Genomic DNA, 18,290 nt, shown 5'->3' with positions numbered 1-18,290 from the left:
GCTCTGTTGCACATTGACGTGTGGTCCGGTCACGTGACCCACTTTCCACCAATCGGAGTAATTTCTAATGCCAGAACACTCTAACTGATTAGAACATGTAAGTACTTAATACCTACATACAAAATAAATGTTTAAATTTGTCACTTAAAGGGACACTGAATCCATATTTTTTCTTTCGTGATTCAGAGCATGAAATTTTAAGCAACTTTCTAATTTACTCATATTATCAAATTTTCTTTATTCTCTTGGTATCTTTATTTGAAATGCAAGAATCTAAGTTTAGATGCCAGCCCATTTTTGGTGAACAACCTGGGTTGTCCTTGCTGATTGGTGGAAAAAATTAATCCACCAATCAAAAAGTGCTGTCCAGAATTCTTAACCAAAAAAGCTTAGATAACTTTTATTTCAAATAAAGATAGCAAGAGAACGAAGAAAAATTAATAGGAGTAAATTAGAAATTGCTTAAAATTGCCTGCTCTATCTGAATCACAAAAGAAAAACATTGGGTACAGTGTCCCTTTTAAAGTGCCATAACACATTGTGAGCCATGTGCATATTATTGAAGGGACAAATAAAGCACAACCGTATGTGTAGGAAAGAAAGTTTAAAAATAGCTTTTAACAATTGTTTAAAAAAAATATCCTAAATAACACACACTTTAAAGTTGTTATATATATATATATATATATATATATATATATATATATATATATATATATATATATATATATATATTGCACTCTGGATTTCTGGATTTAAAGTCAATATAATCCTTTCTTTCCAATGGCATGGAGAGTCCACGAATCCATTCTAATTACTAGTGGAAACTGCTGGCCACCAGGAGGAGGCAAAGAATACCCCAGCAAAGTTATAAGTATCCCTCCCACTTCCTGTGGGTCTCTGAAGAAGATGTAATATATCCTTTAATTTGTAGTTTCCCTACAAGTAAGGCTTGGGGTATTGCTGTGTCCACGTAATCCACTTGAGTAAGAGTTGTGGTGGCTATTAGCTGTTGGAGATTGGCGGGCTAGTCCTTGCTTCTCCTCCAACAATTTATGCTAGCCCTTGTATGGAAAACCAGGGTTTGTTACTCTGCTTTTCCTTTCTACCCAGGTCCGTGTCAGATGTCGGATGAAGCTGGCGAAACCTGGAGTTGCTGTAGCCTGCTCCACAGCAGAGAGTCTTTTATTTATATTTCTCAAAGGACTGATTTGTTAATGGGTGACCGGGGGTGGCACATAAGTCACTAATTATGTGTCTAGGACGTTTATCCTTGTTTTAGGATATTAGGGCTGTGAGCAGTCTAGAGTTTATCTACATAGCAGGGTGGCCCGTTTTTTCTTTAAGGGGGATAGCGGCATTATTAACAAGCTAAATGCCCGATTCTGCCTTAGGCAACCATCATGGATGAGAGTACTTTTTATATGGTTTAGCTAACCATATAGTATTTGGAGGCTACATTATAAAGTGGACTGTAAGGGAATAAATTATTTATTGCTCTGAAGGGTCCAATTCTTCTTCTCTCTTTTTTTTTTTTTTTTTTTTTTTTTTTTTATTTCGGCACCTCAGCGCCATTGTTTTGCTCACTTTTTCTGTTTGAGGGCGGCAAGCTGTGTAACTCACTATTTCCCGTAGTCTGGAGCGCTTCATCCCCTTTGTGCTGGCGGAGTTAGACCTCAAAATTCTGTCATGTTTTTTAAACCGCAACGTCCCACGAGGTGGTAAGTCTTTCGGCCGCAGCAGTAGGTTGGTTACGGGGGGAGCCGGAGCGGTGGAAAAAAACTTTAATACTATATTTTTTGGACTACTGGGAGGCGGATTTCCTGAGCAGGCAGATGTTTCTTCCAAGGGAGTGGGCTCTTCATCCAGAGGTGTTATCAATGATACCCTTGGTGGGGGGTTCTGGAGTTGGGCAGGATGGCGTCTCGTCTAAACTCCAAGTTCCCCAGATACAGATCTAGATCAGGGATCCGCAAGCAGTGCTGGTGGATGTTCTAGCGGTTCCGTGGGTTTTTGGTCTAATTTACCTGTTTCCACCATTTGCCCTCCTTCCTTGGGTGATAGCCTGTATGATTCAGGAGCAGGCATCTGTGATTCTTTTTGCTCCAGATTGGTCTCAAAGATTTTTGTTTTGCAGACCCGGTGAATATGTCATCCTCTCCTCTATGGAATTTACGCTGTGGAAGAATGTTATACTTCAGGGTCTTTTTCTTCAAATCTAGATTCTCTGAAGCTGAGTGCGTGGAGTTGGAACGCCTAGTCTTGTCTAGACAAGGTTTTTCTGCAAAGGTGATTGACCCTTTGATCCAGTCTTGTCAACCGGTAACTGTTCTGCAGCAGGCTCAGTTTTGAGCTTGTGCTGTCTACTGATATTAAGTTGTTGTCTTGGAAAGTTTTCCCTAACTTTCTTCTGCTCATAGTCTCTCCGGGTTTTCAGGTCTACGGTGTGTTCCCTTTTCTTTTATTTTCTTGCGGATAAGGGGATCCTTTGTACCCAATTGGATTACTTCCTAAGGTGGTGGCGGATCACAATATCAATCTAGAATTGTCGTTCCTTTGTTCTGTCCTAATCCTCCTTCTCTAAGAGGAACATCTGTTACTAAACCTGGATGTAGTTTGTGATTTAGAACTCCTTTACCAGGCTTCTACGGATTTTGGGCAATCTTCTGCGTTTTTTGTAGTGTTTTCTGTCAGATGTAAGGATCAGAAGGCCACGTCTCCTCTTTCCTTTTGGTTGAGAAGTGTTATTAGTTTTGCTTTGAGTCAACCGGACATCTACCTCCTGAGAGGATTGCGGCTCATTCCACTAGGGCTGTTTCTTCTTCCTGGGCCTTTAAAATCGAGGCTTCTGTGGAGAAATTTTGCAAGGCGGCCACTTGGTCCTTGTTGCTTACTTTTTTCAAAATTTTTCAATTTACAACGTTTTTGCCTCAACTGAGGCTTCCTTTGGGAAACAAGTTCTTCTAGCGGTGGTGCCCTCAGTTTAGGTCCGCCTGTCTTGTTTTTTCCCTCCCTTTATATTCTGTGTCCTCTAGCTTGGGTATTGGTTCAAACTAGTAATTAGAATTGATTCCTGGACTCTCCATGGCATTGGAAAGAAAACAAAATTTATGCTTACCTGATTATTTTCTTTCCTGGCATGAAGAGTCCACAACCCGCCCTTGTTTATTTTCAATAGGTTTATTTTGCTTTTCTTTAAAACTTCAGGCACCTCTTAACCCTCTACTAAATGACTGGGAGTTATGGTTAGTGGGAGGGATACTTATAGCTTTGCTGGGGGGTTCTTTGCCTCCTCCTGGTGGCCAGGAGTTGAATTCCCGCTAGTAATTAGAATGGATTTGTGTACTCTCCATGCCAAGAAAGAAAAAATAATTTATCAGGTAAGCATACGTTTTGTTTTTATTGCAAAGTGATGTTTTGCAATAAAAGGATTATATTCACTTTAAATCCAGTGAGTGCAGATTTTTTGGAATCGCTATTGTTCTTACTCTGGCACCCTGGAATATTGAAAAATTTTTTAGAAAGAGTGCACCTGCTATACTTTTGCATTGGGAAAACCTAGTTATATGAATGTAGTAGAGCACGTTATTATTGCACTTTCTTTTTGCATTTTTATGACTCTAATAATAGAAAATATAGCATTCATTTTTGTTCATACAGCTTTAGTGATGTGTAGTGTAATACTATATTGCTTGAGTTGTTTGTGTTTCTCCAACATAGGTGTGTCCGGTCCACGGCGTCATCCTTACTTGTGGGATATTCTCTTCCCCAACAGGAAATGGCAAAGAGCCCAGCAAAGCTGGTCACATGATCCCTCCTAGGCTCCGCCTACCCCAGTCATTCTCTTTGCCGTTGTACAGGCAACATCTCCACGGAGATGGCTTAGAGTTTTTTAGTGTTTAACTGTAGTTTTTATTATTCAATCAAGAGTTTGTTATTTTGAAATAGTGCTGGTATGTACTATTTACTCAGAAACAGAAAAGAGATGAAGATTTCTGTTTGTATGAGGAAAATGATTTTAGCAACCGTCACTAAAATCCATGGCTGTTCCACACAGGACTGTTGAGAGCAATTAACTTCAGTTGGGGGAACAGTGAGCAGTCTCTTGCTGCTTGAGGTATGACACATTCTAACAAGACGATGTAATGCTGGAAGCTGTCATTTTCCCTCTGGGATCCGGTAAGCCATGTTTATTACGATTGTAAATAAGGGCTTCAAAAAGGGCTTATTAAGACTGTAGACTTTTTTTGGGCTAAATCGATTGATTATTAACACATATTTAGCCTTGAGGAATCATTTTATCTGGGTATTTTGATATAATAAACTGTTTTAGACACCTTATTCTTTAGGGGCTTTCCCAAAGCATAGGCAGAGCCTCATTTTCGCGCCGGTGTTGCGCACTTGTTTTTGAGAGGCATGGCATGCAGTCGCATGTGAGAGGAGCTCTGATACTTAGAAAAGACTTTCTGAAGGCGTCATTTGGTATCGTATTCCCCTTGGGGCTTGGTTGGGTCTCAGCAAAGCAGATACCAGGGACTGTAAGGCTGATGGGGCCAGGGAGGTTTTGTCTGAGGGAGAAATTACTGATTCAGGGAACATTTCTCAACAAGCTGAACCTGATGTGATTGCATTTAAATTTAAGTTGGAACATCTCCGCATTCTGCTTAAGGAGGTATTATCCACTCTGGATGATTGTGACAAGTTGGTCATCCCAGAGAAACTATGTAAAATGGACAAGTTCCTAGAGGTGCCGGGGCTCCCAGAAGCTTTTCCTATACCCAAGCGGGTGGCGGACATTGTTACTAAAGAATGGGAAAGGCCCGGTATTCCTTTCGTCCCTCCCCCCATATTTAAAAAATTGTTTCCTATGGTCGACCCCAGAAAGGACTTATGGCAGACAGTCCCCAAGGTCGAGGGAGCGGTTTCCACTTTAAACAAACGCACCACTATACCCATAGAGGATAGTTGTGCTTTCAAAGATCCTATGGATAAAAAATTAGAAGGTTTGCTTAAAAAGATGTTTGTTCAGCAGGGTTACCTTCTACAACCAATTTCATGCATTGTCCCTGTCGCTACAGCCGCATGTTTCTGGTTCGATGAGCTGATAAAGGCGGTCGACAGTGATTCTCCTCCTTATGAGGAGATTATGGACAGAATCAATGCTCTCAAATTGGCTAATTCTTTCACCCTAGACGCCACTTTGCAATTGGCTAGGTTAGCGGCTAAGAATTCTGGGTTTGCTATTGTGGCGCGCAGAGCGCTTTGGTTGAAATCTTGGTCGGCTGATGCGTCTTCCAAGAACAAGTTACTTAACATTCCTTTCAAGGGGAAAACGCTGTTTGGCCCTGACTTGAAAGAGATTATCTCGGATATCACTGGGGGTAAGGGCCACGCCCTTCCTCAGGATCGGCCTTTCAAGGCAAAGAATAAACCTAATTTTCGTCCCTTTCGTAGAAACGGACCAGCCCAAAGTGCTACGTCCTCTAAGCAAGAGGGTAATACTTCTCAAGCCAAGCCAGCTTGGAGACCAATGCAAGGCTGGAACAAGGGAAAGCAGGCCAAGAAACCTGCCACTGCTACCAAGACAGCATGAAATGTTGGCCCCCGATCCGGGACCGGATCTGGTGGGGGGCAGACTCTCTCTCTTCGCTCAGGCTTGGGCAAGAGATGTTCTGGATCCTTGGGCGCTAGAAATAGTCTCCCAAGGTTATCTTCTGGAATTCAAGGGACTTCCCCCAAGGGGGAGGTTCCACAGGTCTCAGTTGTCTTCAGACCACATAAAAAGACAGGCATTCTTACATTGTGTAGAAGACCTGTTAAAAATGGGAGTGATTCATCCCGTTCCATTAAGAGAACAAGGGATGGGGTTCTACTCCAATCTGTTTATAGTTCCCAAAAAAGAGGGAACGTTCAGACCAATCTTAGATCTCAAGATCTTAAACAAGTTTCTCAAGGTTCCATCGTTCAAGATGGAAACCATTCGAACTATTCTTCCTTCCATCCAGGAAGGTCAATTCATGACCACGGTGGATTTAAAGGATGCGTATCTACATATTCCTATCCACAAGGAACATCATCGGTTCCTGAGGTTCGCATTCCTGGACAAACATTACCAGTTCGTGGCGCTTCCTTTCGGATTAGCCACTGCTCCAAGGATTTTCACAAAGGTACTAGGGTCCCTTCTAGCTGTGCTAAGACCAAGGGGCATTGCTGTAGTACCTTACTTGGACGACATTCTGATTCAAGCGTCGTCCCTTCCTCAAGCAAAGGCTCACACGGACATTGTCCTGGCCTTTCTCAGATCGCACGGATGGAAAGTGAACGTGGAAAAGAGTTCTCTATCTCCGTCAACAAGGGTTCCCTTCTTGGGAACAATAATAGACTCCTTAGAAATGAGGATTTTTCTGACAGAGGCCAGAAAAACAAAACTTCTAGACTCTTGTCGGATACTTCATTCCGTTCCTCTTCCTTCCATAGCTCAGTGCATGGAAGTGATCGGGTTGATGGTAGCGGCAATGGACATAGTTCCTTTTGCACGCATTCATCTAAGACCATTACAACTGTGCATGCTCAGTCAGTGGAATGGGGACTATACAGACTTGTCTCCGAAGATACAAGTAAATCAGAGGACCAGAGACTCACTCCGTTGGTGGCTGTCCCTGGACAACCTGTCACGAGGGATGACATTCCGCAGACCAGAGTGGGTCATTGTCACGACCGACGCCAGTCTGATGGGCTGGGGCGCGGTCTGGGGATCCCTGAAAGCTCAGGGTCTTTGGTCTCGGGAAGAATCTCTTCTACCGATAAATATTCTGGAACTGAGAGCGATATTCAATGCTCTCAAGGCTTGGCCTCAGCTAGCGAGGGCCAAGTTCATACGGTTTCAATCAGACAACATGACAACTGTTGCGTACATCAACCATCAGGGGGGAACAAGGAGTTCCCTGGCGATGGAAGAAGTGACCAAAATCATTCTATGGGCGGAGTCTCACTCCTGCCACCTGTCTGCTATCCACATCCCAGGAGTGGAAAATTGGGAAGCGGATTTTCTGAGTCGTCAGACATTGCATCCGGGGGAGTGGGAACTCCATCCGGAAATCTTTGCCCAAGTCACTCAGCTGTGGGGCATTCCAGACATGGATCTGATGGCCTCTCGTCAGAACTTCAAAGTTCCTTGCTACGGGTCCAGATCCAGGGATCCCAAGGCGGCTCTAGTGGATGCACTAGTAGCACCTTGGACCTTCAAACTAGCTTATGTGTTCCCGCCGTTTCCTCTCATCCCCAGGCTGGTAGCCAGGATCAATCAGGAGAGGGCGTCGGTGATCTTGATAGCTCCTGCGTGGCCACGCAGGACTTGGTACGCAGATCTGGTGAATATGTCATCGGCTCCTCCTTGGAAGCTACCTTTGAGACGAGACCTTCTTGTTCAGGGTCCGTTCGAACATCCGAATCTGGTTTCACTCCAGCTGACTGCTTGGAGATTGAACGCTTGATCTTATCGAAGCGAGGATTCTCAGATTCTGTTATCGATACTCTTGTTCAGGCCAGAAAGCCTGTAACTAGAAAGATTTACCACAAAATTTGGAAAAAATATATCTGTTGGTGTGAATCTAAAGGATTCCCTTGGGACAAGGTTAAGATTCCTAGGATTCTATCCTTCCTTCAAGAAGGATTGGAAAAAGGATTATCTGCAAGTTCCCTGAAGGGACAGATTTCTGCCTTGTCTGTGTTACTTCACAAAAAGCTGGCCGCTGTGCCAGATGTTCAAGCCTTTGTTCAGGCTCTGGTTAGAATTAAGCCTGTTTACAAACCTTTGACTCCTCCTTGGAGTCTCAATTTAGTTCTTTCAGTTCTTCAGGGGGTTCCGTTTGAACCCTTGCATTCCGTTGATATTAAGTTATTATCTTGGAAAGTTTTGTTTTTAGTTGCAATTTCTTCTGCTAGAAGAGTTTCAGAATTATCTGCTCTGCAGTGTTCTCCTCCTTATCTGGTGTTCCATGCAGATAAGGTGGTTTTACGTACTAAACCTGGTTTTCTTCCAAAAGTTGTTTCTAACAAAAACATTAACCAGGAGATTATCGTACCTTCTCTGTGTCCGAAACCAGTTTCAAAGAAGGAACGTTTGTTGCACAATTTGGATGTTGTTCGCGCTCTAAAATTCTATTTAGATGCTACAAAGGATTTTAGACAAACATCTTCCTTGTTTGTTGTTTATTCCGGTAAAAGGAGAGGTCAAAAAGCAACTTCTACCTCTCTCTCTTTTTGGATTAAAAGCATCATCAGATTGGCTTACGAGACTGCCGGACGGCAGCCTCCCGAAAGAATCACAGCTCATTCCACTAGGGCTGTGGCTTCCACATGGGCCTTCAAGAACGAGGCTTCTGTTGATCAGATATGTAGGGCAGCGACTTGGTCTTCACTGCACACTTTTACCAAATTTTACAAGTTTGATACTTTTGCTTCTTCTGAGGCTATTTTTGGGAGAAAGGTTTTGCAAGCCGTGGTGCCTTCCATTTAGGTGACCTGATTTGCTCCCTCCCTTCATCCGTGTCCTAAAGCTTTGGTATTGGTTCCCACAAGTAAGGATGACGCCGTGGACCGGACACACCTATGTTGGAGAAAACAGAATTTATGTTTACCTGATAAATTACTTTCTCCAACGGTGTGTCCGGTCCACGGCCCGCCCTGGTTTTTTTAATCAGGTCTGATAATTTATTTTCTTTAACTACAGTCACCACGGTACCATATGGTTTCTCCTATGCAAATATTCCTCCTTAACGTCGGTCGAATGACTGGGGTAGGCGGAGCCTAGGAGGGATCATGTGACCAGCTTTGCTGGGCTCTTTGCCATTTCCTGTTGGGGAAGAGAATATCCCACAAGTAAGGATGACGCCGTGGACCGGACACACCGTTGGAGAAAGTAATTTATCAGGTAAACATAAATTCTGTTTTTTTCCTTACATTTTATGTGCCTAAAGTATTTAAAGGAATAGCCTCTTCTGGCTACATAATGTAAATAAAGGCAGGTGCAAGGGGGATAGAGATGAGATGAGAGAATGAACAAATAAAAAAAAAAAGTTGGAGAGATGGTGAAATGCTGCTGAGAAAATAGATTAATCAGTGAGGAGATTGAGGGATACATGTAAAAGTGGGCTGCGTCTTCTATGCTAAAACTTGGTAAATCAGAATTCTTTATGGCTCATTCATCACCAGTTGTGTTTTCTTGGTACAGCTCCATCATCTAGTGAGTGATGAGATCTGCCTGAAGGTGGTGGAATTGTACTTAAGTGAGAGGAAGCAGGGAGCTGCAGGAGGTAATCTGATCTCCCAGTCTGTCCGAGCGGCCAAAGAGACCAGCTACCAGTGGAAAGCAGAGCACTGCATGGCAGATGAAAATTGTTTCAAGGTGAGTGCATCTTGGTATCTGAACAATATGGTTTAAGGAGACCGGAACACAGAAGAATGTTCTCTTAACATTTTTATGAGGGCCGTGCAATATGGGAAAAAATGAATATCGCGATAGCTTTAAAAATAACTGTTAAACGTACATTTCTCAATGTAAAATGCATTAAACTGTAAAATACAAAAAACAAAACTAGCAGGCACAGAGCAGTGCAGTCAATTCTTAAATTACAATAATTCATTAATGTGTTGTCTGCAAGATAAAAAATCACAATTAATCGCACAGCCCTAACTGCAATGTTTAACAATGCAGGATTTATTTTATTTTTTTAAATTCGACACTCTTGCAATTTGAAAATCGCAAGATAAAAAATCGTGATTAGTCGCACAGCCCTAATTTACATTATTGTGAATATCAAAATTAGATAATTCCTTGATGTGTAAATTAAAGTTAAAAGAAAATGGCTGTATTCACACATAAAACAAAATGGTAATATAGAAAGCTTAAGGAAAAACCTGCTAGTGGTTTTAAATACTATTTTACTTCTGTGACATGAAGCATTTAATTATGTAGGTATTTAAAACCTGCAAGATTTAAACATATATAAACAACTCCAGAGTAGCTTTGTTCATAAACCACTTATGATTGGCTTGTGTCAGCTAATGATTGGCAGACTGTATCCACTTTGGTGCTGCCTTTAACTATGCGTTTAACCTTAGGAAAGGCGTTAAATAGCAGTTGTGCAATTGGATTTGTGTTTGTTGGAGGATTGATGTAAATTGCACATTTATGTCCTGACACTTAAATGAGTTATGAAGTAGTCTGCAGCACACAGATATCAGTGGATGCTAAGTCATTTCATTGTGTATTTTTTTGTCTTTTGCCAGGTGATGTTTCTACAGAGACATGGACAGGTAGTAATGACCATTGAGTTGCTGGACACTGAGGATGTGCAGACTGAGGATCCCACTGAGGTGCAGGTGAGAATTTGTGCGTCCAGTTGCCGGCAGAGTAAATATTTTCTCTCTTTGAAATATTTGTGGCTTTGTATAAATTATTTTCCGTACATAGATGTAAGTTGGTTTGTAATATATTCATTTATTGTGCTGTCTGATAATAATTGTTAGTCTTTTTAAGACTTGGGTTTCACATTTTAAAATGCATTTAAAGGGCCATGAAACCCAAATGTTGAAACACTTGAAAGTGATGCAGCATAGCTGTAAAAAGCTGACTAGAAAATATCACCTGGGCATCTCTATGTAAAAAAGAAAGATATTTTACCTCAAAAGTTCCTCAGTAGCCACATCCCATTGTAAAGAACTTCTAAGCAGCAAATCAGTATGTCTGTCCCGGGACAGCTAAGGGAGTGAGCTTACGTGCACACTCATCTTATTTCCCTATTCAGTTTAAAGGGACACTAAACCCAAAATTTTTCTTTCGTGATTCAGATAGAGCATGAAATTTTAAGCAACTTTCTAATTTATCAAACCAAATGTATCTAATTTTCTTCATTCTCTTGGTATCTTTATTTGAAATGCAAGAATGTAAGTTTAGATGCCGGCCCATTTTTGGTGAACAACCTGGGTTGTCCTTGCTGATTGGTGGATAAATGTATCCACCAATAAAAAAGTGCTGTCCAGAGGTCTGAACATAAAAAAGCTTAGATGCCTTCTTGTTCAAATAAAGATAGCAAGAGAACAAAGAAAAATTGATAATAGGAGTAAATTAGAAAGTTTCTTAAAATTGCATGCTCTATCTGAATCATGAAAGAAAAAAATTGGGTTCAGTGTCCCTATAAGGAAGTTTACTATGAAATCTCATGAGAGTTAAGTGAAATCTCATGAGATCACAGTAAAAGAGTTCATGACCTCAGTACTGCTGATGCTGATTGGTTGCTGTTCATTTCTTTTTTTTTATTTACCTGCAGTTGGGCAGCAGGTGAATTATAACTTTTTACATAAAACTTACTCTGCTGAGCTGAGAAGATTGTGAGGTAAAATATCTTCCTTTTTTACATAGAGATGCTCAGGTGATATTTTCCTGTTAGCTTTTTACAGTTATACTGCATCAGTTTCAAGTGATTTAGCATATGAGTACAGGTGGCCCTCGTTTTACAACGGTTCAATTTACACCGTTTCAGAATAACAACCTTTTTTCCAGTCATGTGACTGCTATTGAAAAGCATTGAGAAGCAGTGCATTTATGAAAATAGCCAGTAGGTGGAGCTGTCCGTTTGTGTTGCAGCAAAGCCAAGCAAGCGGAAATTAATCAGTTTAACCAGACCTGAGCTATCAAGCAGATTTCAAAGGAACAAGATCTTCCTGTCTATAAATCAGTCCAGATGGGAATGCATAGAAAGAACTGTTTGCAGAAAAATGCAAGTGAAGTCTATGTTGTGTGATTATTTTATTAGGTTTATAATGCTGTTTAACAAATGTTTTTTGTTCATTTAACTTAGTTTAATTATATATTCTGTGTTGTGTGATTATTTTATTAGGTTTATAATACTGTTTAGCATAGAAAGTCTTCATTTCAAATCTTTAAAAATAAATGTATTAGGTGTTACTTATGACAATTTTGAGAGGGGCCTGGAACCTATCTCCCTCACTTCCTATTGACTTACATTATAAACTGGGTTTCAATTTACAACAGTTTCGATTTACAACCATTCCTTCTGGAACCTAACCCCGGCATAAACTGAGGGCTACCTGTATTATGTCCCTTTAACTTTAGTGCTTCAACGCATAAATAGCTTTACATTTCTTCCACTTTTTAAATGATTGAATAAAAAGTTGAATATACAAGGAACATTAAATCTGTTGTCCCATTTAAATAGAACTATTTAAGAAGAAAATATTTTCTGAATTGTATAATGTTGTCAGGCAATTTACAGCATACGTAAAGGGACATTAAACACTCAATACATTTTATAAGCATAGTACAGGTACCAATCCCCAAATCCAAATTTTTTCTGAAAACTTTATTTTTTAAATAAAAATATCAAAATTTACTATTTTCCTCACCTGTCACATTTTTGTTCTAAAATGAAAATAATCTATAGTTATTTAACCCCAATATTACCTTTCTGATTACAGTATTGTACTATCTTTCTGATGGTACTATGTATACAAAAGTATTAATTATGATATAAAACTACATTTAGGTTACATATATAAGCTGTATGATGATATGGAAATATTGCCTAATGACAAAATATACTTGGTTCCATCTCCTCTTCAAACTGTCCCATTTTAAAGATACAAATATTCCAAAATCCAAACCTTTTCTGGTCCTAAACAGTTTGAATAAAGGTTTTTTTCATTTTCTAACTCTATTGAGGTTATTCCCCGCCTCCCTCTAGTCATGGTGCCGCCGTGTTGAAATATAGTTTTCTCTACATTTTAGTGCCGACAGGTTTGCACATGTGCAGAAACTTTCCTTCAGATACCTGAGCATAACCTAGGTTTCAAAATGGCAGCAACGTGATTAGAGTAGGTGCATGAAATGTGTTTAGTGTCCCTTTAAGTACAGACCCAAAGTATCTAGGGAGCGTGGGGCAATTTTTCAGCTAGAAAAATTTTACTGTTAAAGAAAGCAAAATAAATCATGACCGTATACTGCAATGTTGTCTTATTTTCATGTATGGGGAATTTCAGTTTTGAATTTCGTATTCTTAAAGCACTGGGGGAGGGAAAAAAGTTTATTTTCTGTAAGTATAAGATGGTTATTTTTGTGTGTGTAAAATGTAAGATCTAACTTAACATTGCACTTCAAGTTGATAGTATCCACAACATACATTTCCTTTACAATGTTAGAACCTGTTTTGTTTTTTATTACTACATTTATTCAAACCACAATATTCTCATTTCATGTAAAATAATAGCAAATTACAACACTTGTAAACTCCCCAAATGATCTTGTTTTTATAGAATCTCTCAAATTACATGGAGCAGTTCATCAATGTGGATGGGTCGCAGAGTAGCCAAAACGAAGGTTTCCTTTTAAAACCAGTGCTATTGCAGAGGTGGGTCCCCCCCCCAAAAAAAAAAATCCAATTAATAAAATAATTTGAAGATAAATATCGCAAAATGATGCCTGTCATATGCCATAAGGCCTGATGCCTTTCTTCTTGTATCCCCTCTTTCCCCCCCTCTTTTTTTCCCCTATTCCCCCCCCCCTCTCTTTTTTCCTCTTTTCTTTCTCTTTTCCTTCTCATATTTTCTCCCTTTTATTACCTTTCACCCAGGTGGTACATATAGCTTGTCTAGATATGTTTTACAGAAGTTTTGATATGTTTGAATTTTTTTTTTAACACTGGCGACCCTGCAATACTATGTGTTTTATTGCCTGCAAAAGAGTTGAGCACATAGTTAAACTTGAGAGCCACAGAGCACTGCTGATCCAGAGCAGAAACTGCTACTGACCCAATTGTGCGACTACAGTTGCTGATTGGGTGACTGGCAGTTTCCCTTTGGGCTAGTGGTGCTCTATGGCTTTCAGTTGGTACTTGCACGTACATAGCATTGCAGGGTTGCTAGTGTTACTAGTGTTAAAATTACATAACAAATTAGAGCATGTCATTTTTCCACTATAATGGCCCCTTAAAATACAAATTGATTCTGCTGTCAAAGTTTCTTGAAGAAGCTCTTAACTAATTGTGGAAATCTGAAGCTTTTTTTTTTACTAAAATAGAATGAACATCAGTATTCTGTAATGCAAATGATGATTTATGCAAGCATGCTCTCTCAGCCCCGCTAATAGCAATGTGACCACAAAATATACATGCTTTTTCCAGGAACATCCGAAAGTTTCATGCTTGGCAGTATAGGACAACTAGAATGATGAAGAGCCAAGGGAAGGCGTCATGGAAGAGAATGATGGGCGTGGAAAGTGCCAGCAACATGGACTTCCGCTTTAGAGTGAACAGTCACAAGATGATGTGCATTATGAACTCTGAAGATTACATGTACCGCTGGGGAGCACTAACCAGAGCCAAAGAGGTAGGTCTGTGGTGCCAATTGGGGGAGTTCTTTAACTAGATTTCATGCCCTTAGAGCAGCTAGTCAATATGCGCTATTTGTCTCTCATACACTAGTATGACATTTTTAAATTAATTTTGTTTGTTTTTTTGGAGGGGGGGGTTAAACTGATGTTTTTGTGCCAAAAAAAAAATACATGTGGATAGTAATCATTCTTAACCAGTGAGCAACTTCTACCCAAGAAATTTGTGCACAAGCATGCCCTTCCTGTTAGTTTCAATATCATTTTATTTTTTTGAGTTGAATGCCCACTATAGAATAATAACAAATTATTTTAATATTAGATCACATAATGAAATTTTTTACTAAAGTGTCTAGCAGAGGAGAAAGTGTTCTATGGGAGGAGAAACTTTTTACTTTCATATCTAAGTCTGTTTTTAAGTCTTCAGGGCACACTTAACAAGCCATATTTTCAGATAATCTGCAATAGAACACAGATTACATTATCAGCTGATCAGTAACCATGGTAACTAACTTGCTCTCACCCATCAGCTGATGATTTCACCTGTCCTGTTGTTCAGATATCTGACCCATTGGTGTTCTTTGAGGACCTGAGTTGGAAAACATAGCTCTATCTTACCATAGGGTGAGACACCTCAAGGCCCCCATCACTTCCCCCTTGTTAAAACCGTTTTTGGACAGACTTGAAAACTACTACTAATGCAGAACTCTTTGCTTTTACATTTTCATGACATGGTAGAGAGGGACTGGTAATATAGATCTAGTGAAAAGGATAGCATTAAACAACCAAACAGAAATACAATATGTTGCACTTACTGGCAAATGAGCCAACTCCTGCTCTCACTTGAATCTCATGCCAGTTCAAAAGCCATCTTTACAACTCACAGGCAGGCACTCCCATTAGAGCTGTACATTTGCTGAAAGGCTTTATCTGTTGTTAAACTATCTTCCAGTCATAGGGGCAATATTTTGAGTACTGACCAGTCAGGATTCAGATGACACGTCATTGCTGGGATCATGAAATTCTGAACTTTTAAACGGGATTCTAAAACCTCAACTGTCCGTTCACAATTCTACCAGAAGTTCACATGATAGTCTGTGTTGAAGAGATACCTAGGTAGGCATCTCGACCTCTACATGGCAAGAAATAGCAATGTCATCTAGTGCTCTTGCAAATGGATAACATTTTTGCAAAACTGCTGCCATATAGTGCTCAGAAATTAGCTGGCTCCTTAGCGTACGCCCCTTTTTTTCAACAAAAGATACCAAGAGAACAAATATATTTTGATAATAGAAGTAAATTAGAAAGTCGTTTAAAATCACATGCTCTACAACTGGACAGCCCTAGCCAAATATGTGATAAATTGGCTTTTAAGCAAAAATCACTTTACAAACCAGGACTTAGAGGAAGGGGCAATTAAACCCTGGTCCTTGGCAATGCTTCCACACATGACACCTTCACAGATGGAAAAAATTGTTAAAGATTTTCATCTCCTTCATGCCCCACTCAAGGCTTGGTGGAAAATATGCAAACATTTAAAAATCTCACATAGAAGCACATTATACTTTCCCTTACAATGGAACCCTAACTTTCAGGTAGGATACACAACAAAACCATTTCAACAATGAAAAGAGCTAGGAGTGACCACAGTTTCACAAACCTTATTACCAGATGGTAAGACAATACGTACCTTCAGGGAACTGAAAACGCAATACAATCTACCTCAAATACTTCACTTTGCCTACCTTCAGACAAAACACTAGGTCAGGGTACTTTTGCAATCTGGCAACATGCCTGAGCTCACAAATGACATGTACAAACTTATCTCACTAGCCAAAAGCGGGGTAACGCCCATCTTACACATATATAGATGCCTACAAGCACAGGCAAATGAACTGCTCCTCCAACATTTCAAAACAAAATGGTCCTCCTTAACTATGAGATAACTGAACAACGGTTAATAAAAAGCTTTGAGAAATGCAGAAAAGCATCTTTAGCAGCCAATATGTGAGAATTACACTTAACAATTCTACACAATGCATACATCGCACCAAAAGTCTTCCATAAATGGAAACCAGATGTTTCAGGACTGCCCCAAATGCTCACACCACAATCCGGATATTCTTCATATGCTGCTACAATGCCCTGGCCTAACGAAATTCTGGAACATGACTAAACACTGGTTACATAACATCACCTTAGAACAGATCAAACTTACCCCAGAGGCACTTATATTCTTAGACATCAAGATGACATCTAAAAGCAACCTCATATTCCTTCATAATGTAGTATTTCAAGCAAGAAAGACCATACTCACACACTGGCTACAAAAATCAAAGCCCTGTCACAATTAAAAGCAGCCTTGGTAAAACAAATCGCACTAGAACAAGCAGACACTGGAGGAGATATATCACATAGAATTTGTGGGTTTATGACAAAATGGGAACCCCTAATACTCAGTTTGCCTTTGGCCCAATTTAGACTTTATTCTCAATGCCCAACTGAGGGGATAGTGGCTCTTGGACTTCTCTAATCCTTCAGGAAATATCAGAATTTATACTTAGATCCCCTAGTTTGTGATGGGAGTGGTACCCTGGTCAAGGAGAAGTAATGAAATGTTGTTTATAAGTTCAATTTGTATATAATAATATCAAAGGAGGTATAACATAGGTATGTTCTAATTGCTGTTGTGAATCTATATGTTACTCAGAATTCAGGACTTTGAGAAGGTCATGGAAGAAGAAACATGTACAAGGCTTTTTAGTTAAATCATCACCTATTGTCAAGTCGACTTTGCCCAAACACTCTGAAAGTCCGACCAAAGAGGGACATTAAATTAATAGATCAACCTAGAATGTGGGGGGAATTCATTCTCCGATTAAAAGAAAGGCCATACTGACGCATTTACGTAGACTGCATGCTGACATTGCTTTCCTGCAGGAGACACATCTAACTGACGCTGAGCATGACAAATTGAAATCAGAGTGGTTGGGCAACATTGCTTATGTATCACATACTAGCTTCTGCAGAGGCTTAATTATCCTTTTTGGCTACTGACATCATTAAAACTCATAAGGACCCAGATGGCAGATACATAATAGTACAAAAAATCAACAAAGCAAAGCCGTAGCACAATTGTTATAACCTATTCCCCTTAACATAGGTAAAACCAGTGTCCCTCTATGTTTGCATCCATTTCATAAAGCTGCGGTAAGCGGCAAATAAAAAACATAAATTCACTCACTTATCTTGAAACTTTGTAGTTCCTCTTCTCGACCGGTCCGCCTGGAAACCTCACAAGGATTACACCTCCGGTGTTTTACTTTCACTGCTGAACCGTCTTTGGTGAGACTCTGCTGTATGTGTATCACGCTTACCAGCGTACTTCTGGGAGTCACTGCAAACCGGGTCCGATCCTGGCGTATATTCTATAGCCCAATAGTTGTCCTTAGTAGATCCACCAAAACAAAAACTGAATACTAGAGCGGCTAGTAGAAAAAAAGTATCCTTTATTGAATAAAAGGTGAAAAGGCTCACCAACTAGGGCTAAATACAACACACTTCAAAAAAGTTAAAAGCAGAACAGTGTAACACACATCCTCTCAAGCAGGACGCGTTTCGGGTTGCCCCTTATTCACATATGACTGAGATGGGTGCTCTGTTCCCTATTATACTACAATAACAAATTTCACCTGATTCGAATAAACATGCTAGCAATCGTAATGCTTGTATGTGAAAAGTTTATCTAACACAGAGTGAGCAGCATTTGAATTCAAACTTTGATACAAAAATCACTATCTACTCTTACATATATACCACAGGAAACCTTTAAAGCTGTCTCAATATCTTGTAACATCTATTTCAATTGCTCTCGTGTGTATTAATC

At 39.9% G+C, this 18,290-nt stretch overlaps 1 protein-coding gene across 1 annotated transcript in view; it reads left to right on the top strand.

Annotated features, from left to right (window-relative positions):
• The window catches only part of SIN3B (SIN3 transcription regulator family member B), a 115,199-nt gene that overhangs the window by 53,191 nt on the left and 43,718 nt on the right, over nucleotides 1–18,290 (top strand). The window contains exons 16-19 of the mRNA XM_053702892.1: nucleotides 9,233–9,406; nucleotides 10,291–10,383; nucleotides 13,333–13,427; nucleotides 14,199–14,403. Of these exons, the coding sequence (XP_053558867.1) occupies nucleotides 9,233–9,406; nucleotides 10,291–10,383; nucleotides 13,333–13,427; nucleotides 14,199–14,403 (567 nt within the window). The remainder of the gene's footprint in view (nucleotides 1–9,232; nucleotides 9,407–10,290; nucleotides 10,384–13,332; nucleotides 13,428–14,198; nucleotides 14,404–18,290) is intronic.

Source organism: Bombina bombina, chromosome 2 (genome assembly GCF_027579735.1).
Source record: "Bombina bombina isolate aBomBom1 chromosome 2, aBomBom1.pri, whole genome shotgun sequence".
In the NCBI taxonomy this organism is placed as follows: Eukaryota; Metazoa; Chordata; class Amphibia; order Anura; family Bombinatoridae; genus Bombina; species Bombina bombina.
The sequence above is the reverse complement of the archived record's forward strand: the minus strand, read 5'-3'. Positions and strand labels throughout refer to the sequence as shown.